Genomic DNA, 13,645 nt, shown 5'->3' on the forward strand with positions numbered 1-13,645 from the left:
TTATTATATTTATAAGACATCAGCATTACAAAAACAAATGTTGAGCAATTGTTTTGATTAAAATGATTGGCATTTGGCTTATGTCTAAAACAGGTTAACCCAGACAGTGCCTGGTACCCCAGCTAGTATACATACATACACACACACACACACACACACACACACACACACACACACACACATATATATATATATATATATATATATATATATATATATATATATATATATATATATATATATATATATATATATAATTGTACACTATCATGACTGTACAAACTGAAGCACTTTTTTTCCTTTCATTGTCTTTATCAGAGTATTTGTTCTTGCCGTTTCACACTGTTTTTGTCTTTGAACTGTCAATGTTGTGGAACATACTGGAGTGACATACAGACAGACACAGAGTTTACAGCCTGAAAACCTGTTTGTACTTTCAAACTGAAAGAACAATTGCTAATCAACATAACTCTTGACAGTAAATCTAATTTGGTGATAAATGTAGTAGTTGCTGAAGGTATAATGTTTAATATAGCCGCAACAATGCTCATACTTCAGTTATGATCAGCTGGCATTTGGTTTCATGATTACGAGCTGCTGTTTGTACACTAATATATGTTTATTTTAACCGTTCGGTTATTTTTAACAATGAGCAATGAAATACATTCACCTTACATTTTTAAAACTCACCTTGTCAATACATTTAGGTTGACGAATGTAATTTTTTAAACTTTTTTTTTAATGAAATAAGTGATTGTTTAGTAATGGGTGAATGGGAATGAAAACATTAATTGAATTGACTGGCCCCCCGTGTCGAAACATGATATTGAGCACATGAATGAATGAATGATGTCACTGTAGTGCTTGGATAAACAACTGTGGTGCCTTTCCATTTTCCACAGAACTGACAAAATTTACTTTGTGTTGAAATCTAATGATAAAGTTCTTTACTTTCCAGATGACATGAAGCGTGCTTGAGCATGGCTTGCTACATGCAATGGGCATTTTGACTTACAATTAGGAAAAATAATAAATAATAATCTCATAAAATTATGATCAATAATCAGAAGACGTAAGTGCTATTTCAGCTCTGAGGTCCATTTCTGCCTGTGCTTAACCCCTGATTCTGTAGCATGAAGCACATGAGAGTCCATGGCTCCCTTGGACTGGACACCAGTCCAACACTGGTTACTCCCCCAGCCAAGGCCCTTATACATTTACAGCTGGGTGGACTGGGATGATGCAGATGACGTGTTTTAGTGTAGATTAGATTAGATTAGATAGAACTTTATTGATCCCTTGGGAAGATTCCCTCAGCAAAATTGAGGTTCCAGCAGCACCATATAGCAGCACACAGGGTAAGAAGCACACATCGTATCAAAAGTGAAAGTAAAAAAACAAAAAACAGTTTGCAAATATAAATGTAAATACACAAATATAAATCGCAGACATACTGATCATTATTATTACTTACTGAGGCGTTGCTGGGCCGCTACCTGTCTATACCTGCCCACAGTAATGGTGGGTATCCCAATACCTGCCCACTGTGCATAAAGTGATGACATCATATCATGCGCAACCCAAGAACTGTCCGCAGACAATAACATGAAAAGGGGAGAAGTGTGTGTTGGTCCCAATATGGATATTCCAGGTGATTTTATCATGGATAGTCCGACAATGAACAGCAATCAAAGCAGCCAGCTTGATGAGGACGCCCTGGCAATTTGGAGAGCAGCGCGGTACCAGCCAACACGACAGAAGTTAAAGTGAGCCAACTTTTTATGTATGCGTTTGCTGGGTGTTGTGCGTTTTGAAATGACATTAAATATTGTTAATGTGTTGTGTATCTCAGTAAGTTATAATAATGCAAATAACATGCAGTTGTCGTGCGGTATGCATTTTCAGAATTCTTCCGTCCATGCCCAGTCACCCAAAATGACAGATATTTGCGCGAGTTAGAAGAGGGCAAATATCTGTCATTTTGGGTGACTGGGCATGGACGTCGGGCCTCTGAAAATGCATACCGCCCTCCAAAAGCATGTTATTGTATTAATAATGGTTGACTGGATACTACTGTTCTTCTCCTTCCCGTCCTCTGTCTTCCTCCTCCTCCTGAGTGAGTTGTACAGTCTGATGACCTGAGGGACAAAGGAGTTTTTGCCCAAGGATACAGACAGATAGCGTGACCGGGACCTGAACCCAACTAAGTGCATCACTTTATTTCTTTATATGCCTTCAGTTGTCACATCTTCCATGTCACAGTGCGCCTGAGTACAACACATTTCTTTGTCACGGGTTATGTGGTTGTGCTATTTTCTGCAGCACCTGAAGGCAACAGTGGAAAGTCAAATGTCAAGCCAAGAAATCTGAGCCTCTTTTCTCTCTTGTCCTGTGGTAGCAGCAGAGTAACTGCAGTGGGGCCTCTAGCTGGAGAGCTGCAGTGTGTAGCAAGTAATTAAAACTCAGCAGCTCACTTTTCTTCTGTGAAAGCACACAGCGCAAATCTGGAGTTATGGCTTTAACTTTGACATGAGACCACCAACTTTGAGCAGAATGAAGACTTGCACAGGAAACGGGGCCTCCTTGTGTTGCCTTCATGTTTTTCTTGACTTCTTGGGCCTTATGTCTTTCTCTTTTTATTCATCTGTGGTTTGGGATAAAGCCAAGCAACATTTCAGTGCATGTTTTTATAAAATCCACATTGAAATAATAAATCTTCATTGCCTGCTTCAGTTCTGCTGGAAGTGAATGGTTGTGATTAATTGAAGGCTTCACAAAAAATCTCACGAAAACTTGCTCAGTTGATCTGAGTGCACTGCATGAACAATATATTGTTGTTGCTATGAAAACTGGGTTGTTTTAAATGCAATCAGACAGATCATTTGAGGAAACTAATGCTGAAAACACAATTTTAAAGGTCAAAGGTCAGTTTTCTAGTGTGATTATGAAATTTCGGGTGGTGGATGAAAGGGTGGGGTTCTACAGTTTTAAAGATATATATATATATACGTATGTGTGTATGTGTATATATATATATATATATATATATATATATATATATATATATATATATATATATATATATATATATACACACACACACACACAACGGCAATTGCAATGAAGTTGGGACGTTGTGTAAAATGTAAATAAAAACAGAATACGATTTGCAAATCCTCTTCAACCAACTTACACCACAAAGACAAGATATTTAATGTTCAAACTGCTAAACGTTATTGTTTTTGTGCAAATATTTGCTCATTTTTAAATGGATGCCTGCAACACTTTCAAAAAAACTGGGACAGTGGTATGTTTACCACTGTGTTACATCACCTTTCCTTCTAACAACACTCAATAAGCGTTTGGGAACTGAGGACACTAATTGTTGTACCATTGTAGGTCGAATTCTTTCCTATTCTTGCTTGATGTACGACTTCGGTTGTTCAACAGTCCGGGGTCTCCATTGTCATATTTTGCGCTTCATAATGCGCCTCACATTTTCAATGGGTGACAAGTCTGGACTGCAGGCAGGCCAGTCTAGTACCCACACTCTTTTACTACGAAGCCACGCTGTTGTAACACGTGCAGAATGTGGCTTGGTATTGTTTTGCTGAAATAAGCAGGGACGTCCCTGAAAAAGACATTGCTTGGATGGCAGCATGTGTTGTTCCAAAACCTGGATGTACCTTTCAGCATTGATGGTGCCATCACAGATGTGTAAGTTGCCCATGCCATGGGCACTAACACACCCCCATACCATCACAGATGCTGGCTTTTGAACTTTGCACTGGTAACAGTCTGGATGGTCTTTTTCCTCTTTCATCGGGAGGACACGATGTCCATGATTTCCAAAAACAATCTGAAGTGTGGACTCATCAGACCACAGCACACTTTTCCACTTTGCGTCTGTCCATTTCAAATGAGCTTGGGCCCAGAGAAGGTGGTGTTGTTTCTGGATGTTGTTGATGTATGGCTTTCGCGTTTTAACTTGCACTTGTAGATGTAGTGACGAACTGTGTTAACTGACAATGGCTTTCTGAAGTGTTCCTGAGCCCATGCGGTAAGATCCTTTAGGTTATATAGGTTGAAGAGAATTTGCAAATCATTGTATTCTGTTTTTATGTTATATGTTTTACTTTTATATATATATATATATATATATATATATATGTTGCTCAGTTGATAGTGCAGTGTATAAACAATTTCACATGAGTGCGCTGTAGACACTAAACAAGGTCATGTCCATCACATAAATCAAGATGCATGCATTTATGCATTTTAAGTTGAATTATCTTATTTATCAGTTTTTTGTTATTGCTGAGTCTGTGTGCCAAATAAATTCATTCAATTCATTCATTCATTCTATCTGTTGTGCAAACATTTGGTGAGAATCTGTGAAGTAGTTTTTTTTATATATAAACATTTGTTTATTGAGTTTTAACAACTTACAACAACAACAATAAAAAACAGTATTTTAATACACTGAACAAGGCATATAACAACCAAACTATAAAACTATAAAATATTCCACTCCCCCCACCCCAAAGGCGACTTAAAAAGTAAATAAATGAAAGAGAAAATAAATAAATAAATGGATAACGACATTACATCATCATGCACAGCTTAATGTCACATAGTTAAGGTATCAACAGTTAGGGATATATCACCTTTAAGTTTTCAGAGTTTCTTCAACTTCACAGTTCTCTAAAAATGCAAGAAAGGGATTCCAGATCTTTTTAAATTTGGCTGATTTCTTTTTTAGTGTATATGTTAACTTTTCAAGAACAAGGCATGACGATAGTTCTTTCAGCCAACGACCAACAGAAGGTCTCCTAATGTCTTTCCAGCAAAGAGAGATCAAACGTCTAGCCTGTACTAAACATAAGTCTGTGAGTTTCTTCTCTTCGCTGTTTAGCATACAGTCCTTTGGATATAAATTAAGAATACAAAGTGCAAGACAGTCAGGTACTGGATTCCGGGTCATCTGAGAAATGCATTTTAGAACTTCATTCCAGAAATTTTGTATCTCAGGACAGTCCCATAGGCAGTGAAGTAAGGTGCCCTTTTCAACATTGCATTTAACACAGATATCAGGAATATTTGGATTCATCTTATTCAATTTATCTGGAGTAATATAAGTTCTCATAATCCAATTATATTGAATCAGTCTAAGGTGGGTATTTACTGTTAGAAGTTGAGCCTTCGAGCACACCTCTCTCCAATCCTCCTCTGAGAGGTCTATTTTCAAGTCAGTTGCCCATTGAATTTTCCTGTGTTCAGTAGAGTCTTTATGATTTGTCACCAGTATATTATAGAGTAAGGATATTTGACCCTTGCCAGTACGATTGTTCACTGCTATGTTTTCAAACAGGGACAAAGGGGGCTGTGTATAAGAGTGTATCTGTGCATAAACAAAACTTCGTAGCTGTAGGTATTTAAATAGGTGTGTCCGAGGAATATCATATTCATTTCATATTCATTTTTTCTTCAAATGAAACTAATTTACCTTCTTTGTATAGATCCATAACTTTGCAAATGCCCTTTGTTGCCCACATTTTAAAACCTTGGTCTTTTCTGCCAGGAGTGAAGTTATCATTCCCCCATATTGGCAAGAAGCCTGAAAACATAGTGGATTCACCAAGAAGTGATTGCACCTTGTGCCAGAAGTTAATTGTGTTCCTCACAAAAGGGTTATCAGTAAGCCGATTAAATTTTTTGACAGAGGCAGCGTACAAATAAGTGTCAAGTCGCAGGCCTTTGGTGCAAGTACTTTCAAGTTGTACCCAAGGTAGGTAAGGTTCAGGCGAGAACCAGTGCATTGCAGCTTTGATTTGAGCAGCCCAGAAATACCATTGTAAATTGGGTAACTGTAATCCTCCTCTATCATATGGCAGGTAAAGAAGTGACATTCTCAACCTTGACCTTCTGTTATTCCAAATAAACTTTGTAAATAGTTGCTTCATTTTAGAGAAGAACTGTGACGGTGGGGGTAAAGGGACCGACTGAAATAGTAGATATAAAAACTTTGGTAGTATATTCATCTTGATTACATTTATACGCCCCAATAAAGAGACTGGCAATGATGACCAACTATTCATGGATTCAGTTACTGTGGAGATCACAGAATCATAGTTACAGGTTACTAAATCTTTAATGGTTGGGGTGATAGTGATACCTAGATATTTAAATCCATTTATTGCATTATTGAAAGGGTGTTTTATCACTGAATTTATCTGCTCCTGTTTGTTCAAAAACATGATGGAGTATTTTGTTTCATTTACTTTAAAGCCTGAAAATTTTCCAAATGCGTCAATTAAATTAGTCAGATTAAGAATTGATTGATTTAGGTCCGTTAGAAGTAAGAGGGTGTCATCAGCATACATTACAATGTGATGTTCAGTGTCTGATACTTTTATACCTGAAATTGAGGGGTGTGACCTCACCGCTATCGCAAACGGTTCCATTGCCAAAACAAATGGCAACGGCGAAAGAAGGCACCCCTGACGGGTACCTCTTGTGAGTTTGAAAGGGGGTGATATTAAGTAGTTGGTGGAGACCTCTACCGTTGGGTCGGTACAAAGCGTCTCAATCCATTTTCGGAAGTAATTACCAAACCCAAAACGGGATAACACATAAAATAAGTAGGTCCACTCCACTCTGTCAAATGCTTTTTCAGCATCTAAGGACAGAATGGCGGTGTCAGGGGTTCCCTCCCTCACATGTATCAAGTTCAGCACCCTTCTGACATTGTGAAAGGCTTGACGGTTCTTCACAAAACCTTTCTGATTTGGGTTGATGACAGTTGGGAGCACCAGTTCCAGTCTTCTAGCCTCGTACTTTAGCAATAATCTTGGCGCCTGTATTAAGCAGTGAAATGGGTCTATATGAAGCGCAATTGGTAGGCGACTTATTGGATTTCAAAATACGTGTTATCACCGCATTTCTCAGGGAATCTGGGAGACGACCCTGTTGGAAGGATTCCTCATACATAGCTAAAAGAGGTTCAACAAGTTTATCTTTAAATATCTTGTAAATGTCAATAGGGAGACCATCGGGGCCTGCAGCTCTACCTCCCCTCATATTATTAATAGCATCAGCAATTTCTGGAGCATCTAGTTTCTTATCCATATGCCCTTTAAAGTCATCTGGTATGGAAGGGATATAAAGATCATTCAGGAATTCAGATAGTGTATCCAAATTTTCTGAGGATTCAGCTGTCTGTGAAGTAGTTTTGACATAATCCTTCAAAGCATATATAAAGTGAAATCTTGATCCAGAATCCGGATTCGGATCCGGATCACCTCCAAAATTTATTGGAATCTTCCATAGCCTAATATCTGTCTTTGGTGAAAACGTGGTTAGAATCCGTAAAGTCATGTTGACGTAATCCTTCAAAGTCTATATAAAGTTAATTTTGATCCAGAACCTGGATTCGGATCTGGATCACCTCCAAAATTTATTGGAGTCAACCATGGCCTAATATCTATTTGTGGTGAAAATTTGGTGAGAATCCATGAAGTTGTGTTGACGTAATCCTTCAAGACCTATATAAAGTGTATCTTGAACCAGAATCCGGATTTGGATCTGGATCACATTCAAAATTGCAGGAAGTCTTCCCTCTCCTAATATCTATCTGTGGTGCAAATTTGGTGAGAATCTGTGAAGTAGTTTTGAAGTAATCATTCAAAGCCTATACAAATAATAAATAATAATCAATAAATAAAAATGAATTCAATATTTTCTGTACGGTTCTACTTGAAGTGAACCTCTGCTGGTGATTGCATAACCTGCTTGACAGAGGTAATTAAAAATATATATATTTATTGGTACAGCAGTATTCAAGTCAAGCAATATTCAAGCATTTAACAGCTGTTAAGTGCTTTACAACATGACTTAATTAACAATTAATTTACAAAACAGCTACATTAATTCTCATTATATCTTCATTTCAGCACCAGTTAATGCAAAAATGTAAAAGGCCTGAAATGTTTATAATTAATATCTTTTCAGTTTGGAGGGGGTTTTTAACATCTTTGTATATCTTTTTGTGTTCTATGCCACAGATGATGTGTTTGTACTCATGTCATAAGAGCAAAGATTTGAGGGATGTAATCAGCAGAAACGGTTTATGTCGGCGAGTTCAGGCTGCCGGTGAACAGAAACTACAAAACACAGTCCACAGTCCCACATGGTTTTGATCTGAGGTTTACAGTCAAACTGGGTTTTAATCAGAGTCCAACACAGGGCTTTGTCACTAGATTCAGTCAGCTTTTATTCATTTATATCACAGAGAGTCTTAACCCCGTGTAAGCATTACTTTCTTGTAAACTTGATTGGGAGGAATATGTTGAATGAGGTTTTTACAAGAACCATGGGGCTAGCTTGGTTGCAATAAACAGATTAAATAATGAAATAAATAAATCACAATCTGATTTTCTTATCAGCTGATGCTGATGTGGCAATAACAAACGTGTTGTCACCCACGCTGCACTCACCACCATCATGTGGATGTTGTTGGAGGTGGTGAAGGTCTTTATTTAATCTGTATGATAAGGTGTACACTTACAGTCAGCACAGGGACTCCTGGACTTTGGTTTTGTTTGTACAAGTGGCAGAAGGCGCATCAAGGGTCAACACTGTGCATCTCTCCCCAGAACAAACACCCAGCAATGTTTTTTTGCGCTTTTATCTTGTCCTATCAGATTCACATTACGACAGCAGTGCATCATCAGCATCATCATCATCGACCTGGACTATAAGAAGCACGAGAGTCGTCACAGAAGGCCCCATCAGCTCCGAATTCTCCATCAGCTCCGAATTCTCCTGTGGTTCAGGTGAGCCTGCTCATGCTTTTTTTTTTTTTTTTTGCATGTTTAAAATGCTTTTAAATGACCAAAGTTAATATAATACTAATTAAATGCAAATCTGAGAGCGTTGACAAGAATTTCACTGTCTCATCACTAAGTTAAGTCTCCAAGAGTTTAAAAACAGAAAAAAATAAAATGTGCCTTTAAGGATCACTATGAAAAACTTACTATATTGTTTTTAAAAAAGCAACTCTGTTCCAAAATTGTAAGATAACAGATTTTGTACTCTGACTTGAGATGTCAGGCAGCAATGTTGTTTGGACTGTGCTGAAATTTTTGCTTTCATTCAAAATGAAAATAAAATCTAAGTAATAAAAAAGTAAAAACCTATCAAATACAGCAAAGATTTAAAAGTTCATGTCCAACACGTGTAAGAATTTTTTTTTTAAAGGACATTTATATAGTCACTGAATAAGTTTTGTTACAAACCTTTTACTTTTTGTGCTTTCATCTTTGTGTAATCTTTCCCTGTTAAAATAAGCTTATTAAAATAGTAAATTCTTATAAATCACAGTCTAGTTTACTTTGATGGTAGTTTTGTGTGGTTCCTCAGATGAGGCTCACTTGTGTTGACACAATTATGCAGATGAGTCAGATAAAGTTGACCTGAATGTGGACGGACAAACATGCAAGGAGACAGTGAAAATATTTGTTTTATCAAGTGATGGCAAAAAGTCAAGCTGGTGTTCCAGGAAGGTGTGACACCCATTTCAGTAAGACATGCAAATAAACAACATAGGCGGCTCTGACGGGGGTGGTAGAGGGGTACAATGGGGCAGTAGCCCCCCCAAGTATGTCAGAACAGTAGTTCATAAATGCATGCATCTTGATTTATGTGATGGACGTGACCTTGCTTAGTGTCTATAGCGCACCCATGTGACATTGTTTATACACTGCACTATCAACTGAGCAAGTTCACATTTATCACATAAAATAAAATGCACAGATTCATTTTACTATTCTATTTGTTTAGGGTTGTCAAAACAACTCCATCCAGGTATCAGAGCCTGGAGAAGTTGAGAAACCGCAGAATGATTGTCCAGATTCTGAAAGGGTGAATGAGAATAGCACCACCTAAAGGAGAGCAGCCTCTATCACAACTGTTATTTATTGATCCCCACACACATTGTTGTCTGCAGTTTTCCCCACAAATTTTTATAAATTCATACCAGAGTTCTGTCATAAGATTTGTCTTGCAGATACCCAGTTTGTTCAGGATCCCCACAGCAGATCCAGTACAAATCCACATTTTGCCACTAACACATTTACAATGTCCATCTTATTTAAACATGCTGCACATGAAAAACAAGCACTTTCCTGATTGAACCAAATCCTCCTATCCAGTATGTGGAGGAATTACGGAGTCACAGCACCTTAACATTTAACCTCAGAACATATACAATGATTGTTGACCTTTGATCCTCATCACTCATCCTTTATCTTTGAACCTTGCCATGCTGATTGTTTTTGTCATCCTTCACCTGACTTTCTTTGGGGAACAAGTGTTCAATCCTCTCAAAGATCAAAAGCAGGTCCAGTGCATCCAGAAAGTACTCACAGCACTTCACTTTTTCCATGTAACTTATGTCATTTTTATTTATTTTACGTGTGTATCCAGTGGCGTTATCACAATTTTCATTGTTCTGTAATAGTTCAATGACAATAAAGGCTTTCAATTCAATTCCACATTTGTTATATTACAGCCTTATTCCAAAATTGATGAAATTAATTTTTTCCTCAAAATTCTACACACAATACCTCTTAATGACAATGTGATGTCTTTTTGAGACTGTTCCAAATTTGTTAAAAATAAAAAGTTTTATTTTTAATAAATTTGCAAAAATTAAAAAAAAAAAACTTTTCATGTTGTCATTATGGGGTGTTGTGAGTAGAATTTTGAGGGAAGATATTAATTTACTTCATTTTTGGAATAAGGCTGTAACAGAAAATGTGGAATAAATTAAGTGCTGTGAATACTTTCCAGCTGCACCGTAAGCTTCCCTTTGATCAGAATCAAAGACACAATCGGTGTTTAAAGAATCAGAATAAAAAAAAAAAAAACATAATAAAATCCAAAATCTGCCCCTGGATATGGATCATTTACTCAGCTCTTTATTGTCTCAAGGTTTATCTCCACACCAAATCAATGAAATCCAGCCATGTTCTTTTGAGATAATCAGATAACAAAAAAATGCTTAATTCTCTTTGATATTTAAGGTTCCATCCCAGTCTGCAGCCATGAAGTTCTCTCTCGTCGCAGTACTTGTTGTGCTCGCCCTTGCACAAGGTATGTCACAATTTTCAAGTTAATACCTTATAACACTGCTTGGCCTGATGGCCTTCATGCAAATCTAAGAATCATATTATGCATGCTGTATAGTTGTGAAGAAAAGGATTAATCCAGACAGCTGTTCTTTTGAATTCCACAGGAAGTCTGGCCCAAGATGCATTAGACGTCGACAAAATTACCCAGTACTTCAATGAATGGAAAGAAAAACTCTCTCAGCAGCTGTCAGCACCTGTCGATGTACAGCAATTTGCAGACAATGCTCAGTGAGTGAGCTCTTACACCACACTTACGTGCACCACCATTCCAGATCTCTATTTGAGGCCTCACATCCACAACAGTCTAATGTCCAGGGGGTTTGCCGTCAGTGACTGCCTATCAATGCTATGGCTTCAGGATTTGATCTGACTCCTTTTGATGTAGCCAAGGTCCGTAAAGGCTTTACAGCAGTTGGATTTAAGTAAATCTGTCAGACCTGACAACCTCGAGCCTTTTTTGCGGTCAACTGCAGACATTATAGCAGAAGCTCTGTCATTTTTAAATTCAAAATCATTTATTCATTTAAAAAAACAAAACAAAAAACAAGATTCAACAAAATTGACTGACATTTGCATGCAAACATTAGTGGACATTAACAAATTAAGTCAATGTAAAGCATAACACGTGCAGTAAGAACAATAACAAAACAAAACAAAAAAATCCCTCCCCATCCCTGCCACAAAAAAAGGGGGATTGTTAATAATACAAATAGCCAAGAAACTACACTACTCAAGTAAATTGTGTTGTCAAAAGAGATTGAAATAGTTTAAAAAAAGGTCCCCAAACTTACACTTTCTGTTGAAGCGAGAATCTGATTTTCTCCCGTTTTAAACAGGACATGTCAGCCAGCCACTGAGCGCAAGTAGGGTCTTCTTCCCCTTTCCTCCCTGTTCTAAAGGGTATGCCTCAAGGCTCTATTAGGGCCTTTATTGTTTACAATTAACATGAATAACCTGTGATAATTTGCCTAATGCTGTGTCCCATTTTTATGCTGATAATACAAGTTTATTTTTCGTCTGCTTCCATTTTAAAATCCCTTGAGTTCTTACAGTCAGCCTTTGACTGTTCAGGCCCATTTGACTCAGCTTAAGCTAGTGCTGAATGCAGGCAAATCAAAGATCGCGCTCTTCTCAAATGGCAAACAGCTTCCATCTCACCTTCCAAGGTTGTCAACTGGTCATTGGGTTGAAGTTGAAATTGCCACATTGTATAAATACTTGGGCATTCTGCTTGATGAGAACCTGTCCTAGATAGATAAACTTGTTTCTAAGCTTAAAGTGAAATTTGGCTTCCTTTTTAGAAATAATGTTTTTCATTGCAAGTCAGAAAACATTTGATTACAACTTTTTTTTTTTTTACCCTTGCTGGGACTATGGAGACCTGCTTTTATGAACACTCGTGTGTAGAAACCTCAGCTGATGTGGCCTGTGTTCTCAGGACATCATACAGTTGCAGGCCCCAAGAGTCAGAACGGTGCTGCTCGGTCTAGCTGGATGATGTGCAGGACTTCAAATTGACATCTTGTAGCACTGGGGAAATTTAAGACAATTATAAAAAAGAGAAATAAGCTCAACTGGATCTTCTGACCGCGCTGTGTAATCCCACTCTTTCTTCTGCAGTGTGTGAAGCTGAAACTATATTTTATATGCGTTTTGGGTGTTTATTGTAAACTGTTTTGTGCTGCCCTCTTGGCCAGGTCACTTGTGGAAAAAAGAAAGTTTTAAATCTCAATGAGTTTTGTTTACCTGGTTAAATACAGGACATTGATTGATTCAGATTTAGGCGGCCCCCATTAAGTAAAGGCAGGTCAAAAAAAAATTTCTTCTTTTCATGCAGTTGACTGCTTATTTTCCTCCTACAGGACCATCATGAACGAAAAAAAAGTCCAACTGGACAAAATGGTTGCTGACATGACGGAGCAGATGAAAGCTAAACTCGCGGAGCTTGAAAATCAGTTCAAACCTCAAGCTGAAAACGTGCAGGCCAAACTGCAAGCAATGGCTGCAACCATCCAAACCCAGATGGAAGCCCTCATCCAGAAAGTAACAGACCAAACCCATGCAATTACCAATTAAATACATCACCAAATGCGCCGCCACCATCTTCTGTGTCTGAGGCAGTTCATGCAGGTCCTTGCATTTAATGGGTGCTTTGAAAGGCATGCAAAATGTGAAACCACCACCTTGTTCTAAGCATGCTCCAAGATGTTTTGCAATGCACATTAACACCAATATCCTGTTTTGCTGTATTGTCTGAACAACCAATTAAAACTTGGGACAAGGAAAAAGCTTGGCACTCCTCCTCCTTTATGGATGTGTGTGTGTTTGATGACTGACGCACTTTTAATCACATGTGCTTTTATTTAACCATCTGAAAATGTTTGTAACAAACTGGTGTTCACCAACAAGATATTTTGGACAGAACACTTTAACATAGCTCAACGTTGAGAATT

General features: G+C 37.7%; 1 protein-coding gene across 1 annotated transcript; it reads left to right on the plus strand.

Annotated features, from left to right (window-relative positions):
- Positions 1 to 8,679: 8,679 nt before the first annotated feature.
- On the plus strand, positions 8,680 to 13,474 carry LOC117501424 (type-4 ice-structuring protein LS-12-like). Its single transcript, XM_034160312.1, has 4 exons — positions 8,680 to 8,834; positions 11,085 to 11,154; positions 11,297 to 11,420; positions 13,055 to 13,474. The coding sequence occupies exons 2-4, from the start codon at positions 11,106 to 11,108 to the stop codon at positions 13,266 to 13,268; spliced, it is 387 nt and encodes a 128-aa protein (XP_034016203.1). The 5' UTR covers positions 8,680 to 8,834; positions 11,085 to 11,105; the 3' UTR covers positions 13,269 to 13,474.
- The last annotated feature ends 171 nt before the right edge of the window (positions 13,475 to 13,645 follow it).

Source organism: Thalassophryne amazonica, chromosome 20, assembly GCF_902500255.1.
Source record: "Thalassophryne amazonica chromosome 20, fThaAma1.1, whole genome shotgun sequence".
NCBI classification, from domain to species: domain Eukaryota; kingdom Metazoa; phylum Chordata; class Actinopteri; order Batrachoidiformes; family Batrachoididae; genus Thalassophryne; species Thalassophryne amazonica.

Excerpts from the sequence above, each read along its gene's own strand:
- LOC117501424 (XM_034160312.1), top strand. The coding sequence starts at position 11,106 with ATGAAGTTCTCTCTCGTCGCAGTACTTGTTGTGCTCGCCCTTGCACAA. Across the intron at positions 11,155-11,296 it reads TGTGCTCGCCCTTGCACAAG|GAAGTCTGGCCCAAGATGCA; the intron begins GTATGTCACAAT and ends TGAATTCCACAG. Across the intron at positions 11,421-13,054 it reads CAATTTGCAGACAATGCTCA|GACCATCATGAACGAAAAAA; the intron begins GTGAGTGAGCTC and ends TTCCTCCTACAG.